Source organism: Staurois parvus, unplaced genomic scaffold (assembly GCF_062004578.1).
Source record: "Staurois parvus isolate SC_StPar_1 unplaced genomic scaffold, SC_StPar_1.0 ptg000154l, whole genome shotgun sequence".
NCBI classification, from domain to species: Eukaryota; Metazoa; Chordata; class Amphibia; order Anura; family Ranidae; genus Staurois; species Staurois parvus.
In genome coordinates this window covers 7,178,669-7,192,562 of record NW_028317950.1, presented here as the reverse complement: position 1 = coordinate 7,192,562, position 13,894 = coordinate 7,178,669, and the positions used below count along the sequence as shown (strand labels likewise).

At 43.4% G+C, this 13,894-nt stretch overlaps 1 protein-coding gene across 2 annotated transcripts in view; it reads left to right on the top strand.

Moving 5' to 3' along the window:
* Positions 1 to 13,894, top strand: part of TIMM17B (translocase of inner mitochondrial membrane 17B) — a 19,827-nt gene extending 5,933 nt beyond the window's left edge. For both annotated transcript variants that reach the window (XM_089674991.1, XM_089674990.1), the window contains exons 4-6: positions 1,641 to 1,769; positions 11,156 to 11,266; positions 13,710 to 13,894. In XM_089674991.1, the coding sequence (XP_089531117.1) occupies positions 1,641 to 1,769; positions 11,156 to 11,266; positions 13,710 to 13,750 (281 nt within the window). In that variant the 3' untranslated portion in view covers positions 13,751 to 13,894. The remainder of the gene's footprint in view (positions 1 to 1,640; positions 1,770 to 11,155; positions 11,267 to 13,709) is intronic.

Here is a 13,894-nt window from a genome sequence, read left to right as displayed (position 1 = left end):
CTGTATTCTCTAAAAGGAGAGGTACTGGGAGGTGGGTAGGGGGTGGAAACAAGTGACAGTGCTCAGAGGTGAGTAGGGGGTGGAGACAAGAAGTGACTCAGAAGGAGTTCCTGCACCTATTTTTTGAGGGGGAAAAATAAAGCCCTGCACATACATATTGTAAATACATACGGTACATGCTCACATATACTAGGGCCAATTTTAGATAGGAGCCAATTTAAACTACCAGCATGTCGTTGGAGTGTGGAAGGAAAGCCATACAAGCACAGGAAGAACATGCAAACTCCATGTAGATAGTGTCCTGATTGGGATTCTTTGCACATTTGAAGTTCTCCGATTCGCTACACCCTGTCAGACTGAGTGTCTGCACCAACCTGTCAAGGCATTAATGGCAATTTAGAACAGAAGTCCTGAGATCTGTCCCTGAGCTTGTCAGACCCACATTTTTTAATGCATCTTTTTTCAAGAAAATTGTCATTCTGATCCTAGAGCTTCCATACCAGAGTTGCTGGCCCAAAACATATATGCAAATCCGGAGTTCAGACTTCACCAGCTGTATAGTTGTTCCAGGGTTAGTGATTAGGCCAGTACTGAAGCCAATAAAATGTTCCTGGGGGAGCTATCATAAGAGGGTATGTTTGATAAGCTCTATCTTACGGGAGTTCTGGGGATTATTTCAGTAATGGGTCTCTAGAGCAGCTGTCTTTTACAGTGTATCAACCACACGCATTGCAACACAGGAGGAGACACAAACATTCAGACTTGTCCATGTGCCCTTGCCTGTTAGAGACTAGGGAACCCTTTAAAGCTCAGTAGTATTTATTTTTTTTGTAGGGATGATGTTGAGGGAGCTGAAAAAAAAGCTATTAGATATCTACCTTTACCTGCTAGCAATACTCACACTCCCTGATTTTAAAATGCAGTGATTTATTTCCCTTCTGAATTGCAGATGGCAGCTTTTAAAATCCTTATGGTGTTTTGTGACCTTGTATATACTTAACAAAACATCGCTCCATGTGCCAATGCTATGGCTCTAGTATACCACTCAAGAAGGGTTCTGGTGTGTGTGGTAATCCAGTAAGCCGTATAATAGGTAGTAGTTGAACACCGCACACCAAACGGCTCCAAATGCAAAATATCGGCCTCAGCCATGGCTCCTCCCAGTAGCCATGCCACAGACACGTTTCGCCCTGCCCGCAGGGCTTTGTTATAGCCTAAGCCCTGTGGGGGGGACAAAACACATCAGACATGTATCTATTTGGAGGAGCCATGCCGGAGGCCGTTTTTCACTACCTAGGCAGTTGGAGCTGTTTTGTGTGCAGGGTTCATCTACTCCTATGGTGTAATGTTATACATAATGGCCTAGTTACAACTGTTCAAGCTGAAATATGGTACAGTTTTCTGAAATACCTCAATGAGAAAATATACCTAATTTTGCACTCTATATGAAGCTTATGGTACAGAAATGAGTCTATTTGAAAAAATAAGGAAAAATTGAATTCAGCTTGCATGAATGCTTCTGACATTTGTCCAGCAAACGTTTTAGAAATGGACCCTATAGTGTCCAGTGAAGTGCTTTTTCATTACAATTCCCTTTCACATGTTTTCTTTTCTAACTACCACTCTGTGTTCTCTAACAGGCAGCTTTGCGGTATGGGGTGGCCTGTTTTCCACTATTGATTGCAGCTTAGTGAGGATCCGAAGAAAGGAGGATCCATGGAACTCCATCACCAGTGGAGCACTTACAGGAGCCATACTGGCCTCTCGAAGTAAGAAAACCAAACCTCTAGGACATTTCAAAAATTTGTACAGGTCAAAAACTGGAGTGTTTCTGGGCTTTTGAAAAAAAATTATAGATAGATCTAGAAAGAAAATAAAACACATCCACAATCAAGTGAAAAGAGCACAGTCACTTTGTGTCCTCCAGTACTTGTTTCCTCAAGCCTAGCAGAAACATCAAAATAGTTTATTTTTCCCTTAGGCTTTTGTGCTAGTTGTAGGGGCATCCTAGTATATGCTTCCCCATGATTCCAGGAACTGTGGACTTGGAGGGGTTGTATATCTGAGGATTTCTAGGCTATTTTTTGAAAGTATCCTAGTTGTGGGACCTTCCCTCCCCATTACCTTCTTCGTTTCCCCAAGGTTCCTTCTCTGTCGGAGGAGAAGTAGCAATCCCTGTGAGTACCGAGGCTCTAGTGGACCCCTTCCTTACATTTGGTTAAGCTCCAAGTCCTCAGTGGCTGGCTGAGCTCCTGATGTTTGCTGCTGACTTGTATGGATAGATCATGGCCGCTGGCTTCCCCAAATCTTTTGGAGGGAAAACTGCACGGCTGGGGCAGGCTCATACTCCACATTCCTGCATATCCCTGAGGTTGGAGCAGAGGCATCTGGAGTCCCTGACTATTTCCAGATGGGGGGGGGGGGGGCGCATGTCTGCTGAGCCAGGTGAACTATGGTGCATAGGCCGGGACAGACTACAGCCTGCTATGCCGCAGGTCCCCCTGAATTTGGATCAATATGGTGAGTTTGTGAGTATACCCTGGTGCCAGCATCCACAGATACCAGGGAGGGAGGGGAAACGGGTGGGGGATGGAGCAGTAGGCAGCCCTGGATCTTCCCAGGAGTATTATAGCATACTTCATCGGGTCAGCAAGGCTACACTATGCAGTCTGATTCTGCCATGACAGCTGCTATGAATCTGGCAGATGGCGCCAGAGTAGGTTTGTTGGAGTTTTTCCCCTATAACTGTCCTTCCTACCTTACCCATACTGTAGGGAGGCACAGTGTGGGGTTACCCTTAGGAGGATGTCCTAACTTTGGGTGTTAGCTGCTCTTACAAGCACAGGGTGAATGTGCTTCATGTTTCAGTCCACCATTAGTGTGGTAATTTGGAGGCAGAGGCTGTAACACCTGTCAGTCTGCAGAGCAGAGTGCTGGCAAACTCCAGTGATCAGCAGAAACTACAACCTGTTAACTTCTTCCTACATTTATAATACACTTGTGCAGGGCTATTTGGATCTGCTTACTCCATGTTTACCATCAATTACACTCATTTGTTTTCAGCAAGGGAAGGTGACAGCCTAGTGTGGTTTAATTAGGACTTTCTGTACTTGGATTTGGGCAATAACCCACCCCTAGGCTGAACTAGAAACCTAAAATATGGATCCTGCAACCTTTAGCCTAGGTTCACTCTACAGCGGGGCAGTAAATCCCATGTGATTCGCACAGGAACCGTACCGCATTCCTGTACAAATCACATGCGATTTGTATGTGGTGCAATTAGAGCCATACATTTTGTATGGCTCTATTTGCACTGCACCCGCACCAAAAAAGTGCAGGACTCCTTTTTTTTTTTTTTTTTTTTTTTTTTTGGTCCGCACTAGAATCGGATCGCATAGGTATTCACACCTATGCAATCCAATTCTGCACATTGCACTGCGTTTTGCGGACCAATGTCGAGGTGTTAACTTGGCATACACACACGCAACGGTTCGTATGAACGGGGTGCGATTGTGATGCAGTGCGGAATTCGCACTGCAAACGCTGCAAATTCCGCACCACATCAGTGTGAACATTTCTGAATTGATAGGCTCCTGGGCTAAACCTCCATGCAAGGGTTGTATAGATACACCTGTGTTTTTAATGATTGCCCATTAATGCCTGATTGCTCTGATTATACACTTCAGGGCTAGCATGGTTTACCACCTCTTCCAAAGGTGTCCGCAGCTTTCATTTATCACTAGATTTGGACTTGTTAAGATCTTGTGAGCTAGGGGGCTATTTCAGTCTCCCACCTTTGTGGGGGCTATATAAAGCAATCTTGGTGTACTGCAGTGCTTTAGGGGAATCACTGTGTGCCTGCATTGATTAAATACATAGTATTAAGGAGACTCATATTTGCTTCCGTTCCAACTAAAATATTTGGTTATGTCTAGAGCTGAAGCATTGCCTATTATGGGGTATCAATATCAGCTATGTACTCCAATGGTGTGCTTAGGCTTAGACTTCTATTACCTGGAGCTCCCTGGGTTCCTCCACTGGATAAATATATAATGGATTGGTAGCCAGAGATTAGGCTATATCTTTTACATGTGATCATGTGAAATGTTGGCTTTGTGGCATAGGCATTAATTGTATATGTATTGCTGATTGCTTGGCATTAGATGGAAACACTGACTCTAACCCGAGGGTCAGCAACCAGTAGATCGTGGCCAGGTGACTGGTAGATCATGGTTAGGGCTTGCTGACCTGCCATCCCGGGTCATCAGAGTGCAGTGCAGAGGGACTACTTATAAAGTTGGAGCTGTAGTAGGGAGCAGGAGCTGCATAAGCCGATGTCACCACTGTAGTGGTGGCTACTACACACTGTCATGGTTGGAGGGCGTAGCACCTGCCAAGCATGCCCCATTCAAGTGAATGAGGCCACTCTGCAAGTGCCCTGCAACCTTGTGCAATACAGCAAACAAGGGGTTTAAAAGGCAGCTGTGTGTTGCTTTCTCATCTCCTGCTTTACCCTTTGGACCCCACAGAAGCAGTTGTGGGGCACTTGCAGAGTGGCCCCCATTTACTTGAATAAGTCTCAATTGACCGGCAGTAACGTTCATCAAAAAGCAATAGGGGGTTTAATTCCTGCTGCAGCATGTGTATATCTTTGGCTGCTGCATCAACAGCTAAAATGGGTAGGGATTGGGGGCAGTAAAACCATGACTTATTTGCAGGGTTTTACCACCCCCTAACTTTACATGTCAATGAACCCTAAAAGTGCCACAGCCGGTGCAACTAAGGGCTCATTCACAGGTGCAGCAGGCATTGCTGCTCCTCTGCAAAGTGAACTGAGTGTGTTTGACAGGCTTTGAGGAGGAGATATATTGCCTTCTCACCACCTGATTTAACCACTTGCCTACTGGGCACTTTTACCCTGTTCGTGCCCAGGCCAATTTTCAGCTTTCAGCGTTGTCGCACTTTGAATGATTATTGCGCGATCATGCAACACTGTACCCATATGAAATTTTTATCATTTTCTTCACACAAATAGAGCTTTTTTTTTTTTTTTTTTGGTGGTATTGACTCGCCGCTGGGTGTTTTATTTTTTGCGCTATAAACAAAAATAAAGCAAACTGTTTTGAAAAAATGTTTTTCTTTGTTTCTGTTATAAGATTTTGCAAACAGGTACTTCTTCTTCTTCACTGATGTGTGCTGATGGGGCCGCACTGATGGCTGGCACTGCTGGGCAGCACTGATTGGGGGGGGGCACTGCTGGGCACAGGTGGGTAGCACTATTAGGCACTGATGGGCACTTGTGGTCAGCACAGCTGGGCACAGGTGGGCGGCACTGGTGGTTGACACTGCTGGGCACTGATCATCAGGGCACTGATCATCCGTGCCAATCCGTCCTCGACATTTGCCGGTTATCGACAGTACTCTCCTAACGCTGTGACAGCGTGAGGAAAGTGTAGCCGATAACCGGCAACTGCATTTACCCGGTGATCTGCTGGGTCATTGGACACAGCTGATCACGTGGTAAAAGGCTGTTGTGATTGGCCTTTTACCACATCACGTGATCAGCTGTGTCCGTAGGACACAGCGATCACGGAGATCACCGGGGGTGCGCAGGAGGGTGCGTTCTGGGAGGACGTCACATGCAGGAGTGGACTGATAACTCATGGGGCCCCCGGTCAATAGGGGATCATGGGGCCCCTGTGTCCTCGCCCACACTTAAACAACACCCAAAAAAGCCTATGAAAGGTACCAGGGGAATCTCATGGGGCCTTCTGCTGACCCCGGGCCCTCTGGCAGTGCTTGAATGGTCAGTCCGCCCCTGGTCACATGACGCCCTCCCAGAACTGGACAACTGTGCTATAGCTTTCATTCAGCTATAGCGCAAATGGCAAGTGGTTAAACCCATGATCGCCGTGCAATGCATGCAATTGTGACACGATAGTACGGCAATTAGAGGTTTAAATCAGGTGTGAGGAGGCGACACTGTGTCCTGTGATCTTTGACTTCTCCCATGTTGTTCAGGTAGATCTCTACCTCTTTAAACCTGCCTACCCCTGCTCTAACCTCATGCTTCTGCAGTATGTTACGTATGTCTCTATGTATTTAAATGCACAACAATGGAGCTAATGCTTGTGGTGTTTTGTTCATATTCTTTTGGTGCCATTGTGGATCATGCCTTATATGTGATTCAGTATCTGGACTCTGTATATGTAATAGTTCAAATGGTCTGCTTGAAGTATAGGCCTCATTTGTATATGTGGCTACATTAATTGGGAGGATTTTACTTGTGTGAAAATACCTGACCTTAACATTGACATATGCAATCTGCCATATGTTATCTTGATGAATTAATGTACATCGACAAAAAGGAAGTTAATTTGTTTAGAGATAAAAATCTCTGGTCACTGAGACCTTACTAGAGTATCTTTATGCAATGTCTTAGGCCAGTGGTCGGCAAGCCGCGGCTCGCGAGCCACATGCGGCTCTTTACACACTCTAATGCGGCTCTTCTGTGTGCCGGACGCCCGCTCCCCTCCCTCCTCTCAGGCGGCCGCCCCAAAAGTCAGGACTCTGCAGCTAGCCCAGCAATGGGCAAACTACGGCCCGGCGGACCTTTTAATCCGGCCCGCGGAGCGTGGCAAACATTGGCTGTCAGGATGTAGGCGGGGCAGCGTGACGAACTCCTCTCCTCTCACAGTCCGCCCTGAAGACCGGAACGGCGCGGGAACACAGCGAGAGGAACGCGCGGAGCAAAGGTAAGTGAACTGACACAATAGGGGGGATGAATTACTATGGGGGATGAATTACTATATGGGGAATGAATTACTATGTGGGGGATGAATTACTATATGGGGAATGAATCGCTATGTGGGGGATGAATCGCTATGTGGGGGATGAATCACTATGTGGGGGATGAATCACTATGGGGGATGAATTACTATATGGGGGATGTATTTTCAGTTTTAAAAATGTGGCTCTCAAAATAAATTTCAATCGTGGTTTTGGCGAGATTTGGCTCAGTTGGAAAAAAAAGGTTGCCCACCACTGTCTTAGGCCATACATATGAATTCCACAGCCTGCTGTATTACATTATATATGTGTTATTTGTTATTACAAAGTAGTCAGTTCATTAAAAAAATGCATTATTTACCGAATGTATTAAATATTTATGTTTTGCAATATTTAGCACTTACATTTCGTGTTATTTTTGGTGTTTGTTCACTTTTTTTTTTTGCAGGCTAACACTACACCAGAAGGCACACTGCAATTATGTGAAACTATGAAAACATTCCGGTGTGCTTTCATTTACAAAATGATCTCCCTCTGATGAAATGTTACAATTTATTTTCATACCTGAGCTCAGAGGAGAACATTTTCACATTGTTACATTGTATACTTTTCACTTTCTGGGCAGTGCAGAGTTCCTCAGATTGTTACTTTGTGCGTTTCTAAAATACTGCCAGCAAACACCAGGTGATAAAGAATGTGTGTGTTTTTTAATGAATTGACTTTAACGTTTTATCTCATATTTTTTGCGGTATTTATCTCGCTATTTTAACAAATGTGCAGTATTTACCTCACATTTCGATATGTTACTTTTGATGAATTGACGCTTATATTATCTCATGCAATATTTCTGAAAAATGAGTCACGTGACCTTCATATTTCATGCTGTAACCTTTAGTGAATTGACCTCATAGTCTTCTTTTGAAAGATGATCCTTGTTGCAGAAGGTTCTGCAAGATTTGTTGTTCTTGCTGTTGTTTCCTGTATGAATACTGGTCCTGTGTATTCTACAAGTTACTTTAATTTTATGGTTTTTGTTTTTTTTTTTAATTAATGGAGATGTCAGACATTAATACAGTAAACTCAATGTAAGCGAGTTGAACAAACCTTTTGGTTCAGACATGAAGCAAGTACAAAAGCCTGTGGGCATGATATTCAATGACGTTCACAATCAGGACCAAAGGTTATTCAATTTCATATATTCGTATGAAACATATCCATATCAAAGCAAGCAAGTAAGTTTATTCCTGACAATCAAGACTGCATTTTCCCAGGTTTGAGACCCATCCATATAAATAACATATCTCAGTTATTGGTTACAGTGAGGGTGGATGAGCACCAGACATCCCCCACTTTGTTATATTTCTTGGGGCAACCCCTGTGTTCATAAATAAGCTTTTCATGTGGCAATATCTGATTCAACAATTGAATCCATTTATGCAAAGAGTGAGAGAGTAGACTGAATCCATTTGAGTGCTATAGCCTTGCATGCCAGGAATAAGGATTTCCACAGCAGAATTCATGTTATATTTTATGTACATGACTTTGGAGGGTATTTGTCCTTGCAGGTGTACATGGAAGACCCATGGGGTTTTCCACTGATCCTTCATTCAGCAGAGGATCAAATCCCTTTTATTCAACACACATTACCAGGTGCACTCCCCATGCCTGAATCCGGTAAGGATAGAAGACATGGTTCCAGTCATCTCCCATTGGAGGTAGATGGAAGAAGAAGAAAAATCTACTTTTTAAGCATATAATTTGTAAAGTAATTTAGGAGGTTCCCTCATCATATATTCATGGTGTTCTGCTTGTGGAGGTATTGACATTATAGTTGAATTTTGAAGCCATATCAATTACAACACTGAATCAGTTACATGAATTTGTGTGGCCAGAATAATCCTTTCCTATGATCTCTGATTTTTTTATAGTAGTATAAACTAGTGGTGCACCGAAATGAAAAATCTGGTGCCAAAACAGATATCGAAAATTCAGAATGCATGTGGCCAAAAACCGAAATGTCTGTGTATATGGGGGTGGGGAGGCTCCAATTTTTTTTTTTTTTTCTACTTTTCATGTATATTTTTTAGTTATTTTTTTTTAACTTATGATTTTATTGCTATCACGTAGGGGGCCAATAGTCCCCTATGTGATAGCATTTGCGTGACAGGTCCTCTTTGTGAGGGGGTGGGGGGCAGTGTGTGCAAGGAGGGGAGCAGTGTATACAAAGAGGCTCCCTCACTGGCTGTCACTATGTCAGTGCCGGTTTTTAAATGCAATTGCCACCTTTTTGTTTGTTTTTTTTTCTCTTCACTATAGTTCACAGAATTATCTGTCTCTTTCCCTGGAGCTAAAGGAAACTTTGTTTCTTTTAACTTGGGGAAATAAACTAAAAGGAAACTTTTTTGTTTCTTTTAGCTGGGGGGAAAGTGACAGCTAATTCTGTGAGCTATAGTGAAGAAAAAAAAAAGCCGGAAATTACATTTAAAAACCAGCACTGACCTATAGTGACAGCCAGTCACTGTATATACTGCTCCTCTCCTGCCTTTCTCAGGGAATCCCTATGGAGAGGGAAAAAACAAGTTTGTTTGTTTTTGTTTTTTTTTGTTTTGTTTTTTTTTTTTTTCAGTCCTTGACTGCTTGACCACTATAAAACATATCCAATAAAAAAAAAATGCCCAGTGACACTAATACAGTGATGATCAGTGCTGAAAAAAGGCACTGACACTGTACTAATGACACTGGGTAGAAAGGGGTTAACATCTGGGGTGATCAAAGGGTTAACTGTGTTACTAGGGAGACATGCTGCTTTACTGTGCTGTGCAGAGAAATACAAAGCAGCATGTCAAGGCTGACAGGAGAGAGACCTACTTTCCCCGATGATCGCCCAGTGCCAGTCGGGAATCGCTGGCTGGGACCCAGTGATTGACATCTCTAGCCTCCAATAGTTGCGCAGGTAGGGCGGCACGCACTCTCTACCCGGAAATGCAAATCACAAATATACACATGATATTGCGCAGGCCTGCTTCCCTGTAACAGTAGATCTGCTATACGGAGTAGGGCAAGTGTTTAATAGCCAAAAACTGTCCAGGTGCTACCCAGTGGTGCATTTAGGTTTCGTGCTGGCCTAGGCAGGCAGGAATTAAACCCTCTCTCGCCTTTTTTATTTTCTGTCTGTAAACCCATCAGGTAGATTTTTCTTTACTTAAGCTACCTATAATATTCATACAAGAAATAGGTAAACTTGCAAAGCCACTCTCTGGCATTAAACAATGGAAGGAGAAGCACCTGCACAATATCCTGATAAATAAATAGCACCAAAAACTTGTATGTGCTGTACTTTCACTGTCCCTTTTTGAAAAGTACATGTCGCCTTAAATGTGCATATAAATATATCTTTATATCAGTGCATCATCATACATGTAATAAAAAAAATCAAAAACAAGTACAAACAATACTGTGAACATGAAAGGGATCAAAGGAATAGCAAGTTGGGTTACATTCACACGGATGATTTGGCCAGTGCTAATGACACCAGCAAGAATCTGATGATTCCTGCTGCTGTTTTTAGAATAATAGGAAAGTAGAAGAGCCTGATGTCCAAAAGAATGCACTTTTGTAGATTAAACCGTTGCTGCCCCTGGAATGACAACCGTCACTCTGTCAGGTTTTTTTCTTTTTTTCTCCGAAACCTGGAAAAGATATATAACCGGCGTGGGAATCTTTCCGATTTAATGGTGTGCAGCAACAGCCTTGAAGAAGGGAAAACCCTTTCTCCCACAACCGCGTTAGTTTGATGTACTTGTAGATGTTCTCAATAAATGTATCTTAATCTACCATCAAACGTGCATACTTCTGGACATGGGGCGCTCCTTCTTTCCTATTATTCCAAATCTACATGTGCAAATGACCTTAAGGCCCTATCTAAAAGGCAGATTCCAGACCCTAAGAGGGTTTACCACCAGTGTCCACCATTGTGCCCAATCGACTAGAGGGACATCTCCCTACCCACCTGCACAACCACCCACCTACAACCAGTGACTGATCCAGTCAGTCCAGCGTGGTCTTCAACTGCTGCCTTGTGAGTTGCATGACCCCACGAAAGTATTCCAGCTCCTAAGGCTGCATTCACATTGGTGTATAACCATGCTGCGAATCCAAACGACAAGAGTCTATTGATTCCTGCGACAGTAGGGTGTGACTTGGCATGCGATCTGCAAGTCGTATAGCATGCAAATCACATGCTAAATCGCACCTGATGTGACCGCAGTGTGAAAGGGGTAAAGTGTGTTGGAAACAAAAGCATTTGTGACCTTTTTAAGATTGATTTATTGATTTGATTTATTTATATATACATTTTTTTTTTCAGGTGGCCCTCTGGCAATGGTGGGCTCAGCCCTAATGGGAGGCATTTTGTTGGCTCTTATTGAAGGTGTTGGGATCCTCCTCACTCGCTACACAGCACCACAGTTTCAAAACCGTGAGTATACTAAAAGTACATGAAGCAGTCTGTAGCTGCAGTGCCGCATGGGCATCCTATACAGAGACAAATATGCATTTGAAAACAGCGGTCAAGTCATTTTAATGTCATAGGTTATGCAGGTACTAAAAATGAGCCCAAACTGCCACCTATATGTGCTGTTAAAATGCGGAGAATTTGATTCCCCCCCACTAGGTCCTTTACAGCAGTTTCGGACCCTGGCAGGGAGGGTTTGATAGAACTTCCTTGCCATTTCATTTAATCTACTGCAGCCATTAGGTCAAGTAAGTTCTATACACACTTCTGTGGAGAATCCACTAGATAGATGATGCCTGTGTTTTGAAAACTTTCTAATGGATTTTACATAGGGACATATGGGAGTACTAGAAGATTAACTATATATATATATATATATATATATATATATTCCATCCCTTACATATTTAAGAACTGGCAAACCACCGGAGCAGGCAGACGCCTGGAAGCCATCGTCGGGAACGAAGTCTTCCTTCCTTTTTTTTTTTTTGTTTTTTTTTTCTTTTTTCAGGTCGGTAGTGGCGGTGACGGCGGGCATCGTGATTGACATTGGATCTACTGTGGGGGACATTCTTTTATTTTTACCTTTTAATAAAGGACTTGTAAAAGACCACGTCCTGTCTTTTTTCACACTACACTTTTTTTGTGAATGAGTAGCGGTACCATGTACCCCATACTCATTCACATGGGGGGGGGGGGCCTGGGATCTGGGGGCCCCTTGCTAAAGGGGGCTTCCAGATTCCGACAAGCCCCCTGCCCGCAGACCCCCACAACCACCGGCCAAGGTTGTGGGGAAGAGGCCTTTGTCCCCATCAACATGGGGACAAGGTGCTTTGGGGGGGAGAGCCCTCCTGCCTCAAAGCACCCCCCCATGTTGAGGGCATGTGGCCTGGTATGTTTCAGGAGGGGGGGGGCGCGCTCGCTCGTCCACCATCACTTCCTCACCTGCTGGGCTTCATGCACGGATAAGGGTCTGGTATAATTTTGGCGTGCGAGTTCCCTTCAAAATCCATGCCAGACCCAGAGGGCTTGGTATAGATGGGAGGGGGGACCCCACGCTGTTTTTTTTTTTATTTATTATGGTGCCGGTTTTTAAATGTAATTACCGGGGTTTTTTTTTTTTTTTCACTATAGCTCAGAAATCAGCTGTCACTTTTCCCCCAGCTAAAAGATTTTTTTCTTTTAGTTTATTTCCCTGAGTTAATAAATCTCATACACAATTGCTTTTAATGTCAAAGCAATATGGCAACCTGGCAACGTTCAAAGCAATATGGTGTTCAGAATGCCTCCAAAACAGGTCCTTTCCTGATTGTGTGAACAAGTCTGCACTAAGATGCAATCCAGGCTTTATGCATCCTTTGCAACAACAATGTCCTTGGTGAGATACTTCCTTAGAGTTAATTTATTTCTAAAGGGGTGCAGACACAACCAAAGTTGAACCAGAGCTTCCCATTCAGAATCACTCTGCACAGAACATGGTCAAAGAACTATTCCTTCAGAACAAGTAGCTATCTGCAGCAAAGATTAACCCCTTCTCGTCTAAGGGTAAAACAAATCTTTGTGCCTAAGCAAAATTTAGCAACTTTGATATGTGTTGGTAAAATTGGCACATATCATCGCAACTACTTTGTACATCCAGGTGGATTATGGGACAAATTGGGCTTTCATTTGGTGGTTAATGGTAATGGGTATCCTCCTTTTTTTTTTTTTTTTTTTTTTTTTTTTTTTTCCCCAAGCTGTGTATTTCTTATTACCATAACCTACCACTAAAGAAAAAAACAAAATAAATTCTCCTGTTTCTGATGACCCACCATCCATTCAATCTGTGCCCAATCAGGCAAGCCCTTTCGCTACATAGGTGGTTGATCTAAAGGAAATTGTGCAGTTTGTAACGTGAGTAGTGAACGTTAATGAAATTGTACTGTAAGCCCCCGGTCACATCAAAGCCGATTTTGAAACTGCCGAATTCAGTTGCGATTTGCTAGGCATCTGACACAGATGTCTATGCAAATCGCAACAAAAGTAGTGCATTCACTACTTTAGAAATAGGTGCTGCTCCGACCAATTCAGAACCACACCGATATTAGCGGACAATGGGGTGTGACGTGGCATACAATTTGCAAGTCGCCTGGCATGCAAATTGCATGCCAAGTTGCACCCAAAGTGACCCGGGTGTAAAATCTGGCCAGTGGTAAGCTCAGGGACATATTTACCACAAGGAAAATTTGACACATTTCACCAAATAGCTGGACATACACTTTAGCCTTTGCCATTTTTTTTTTCTTTTGTCTGCAATGTATTCTTTTTAATAGATTTGTATTCTTGTATCTGCTGTTCATTGTACAAACCATCCTGCATGTGAAATATGGTCCTTTTCCCTTCGTGTGTCACTCTCTGTGTTCTGCAGCCAACCCTTTTGGAGAGGAGCCAGGCAATGTACCACACTGACTGTGACAGCATGTACAGCACCTGCTGAAACTGTTACCGCGGCACTTCACCATCCCTGCTGCTGATGGTGGAAGAGGAGTATGGAAAGGGTGCTCACCAACTGTTCCTGTTCTTTGTTAGAAATAAACAATCTTCCTTGTAAAA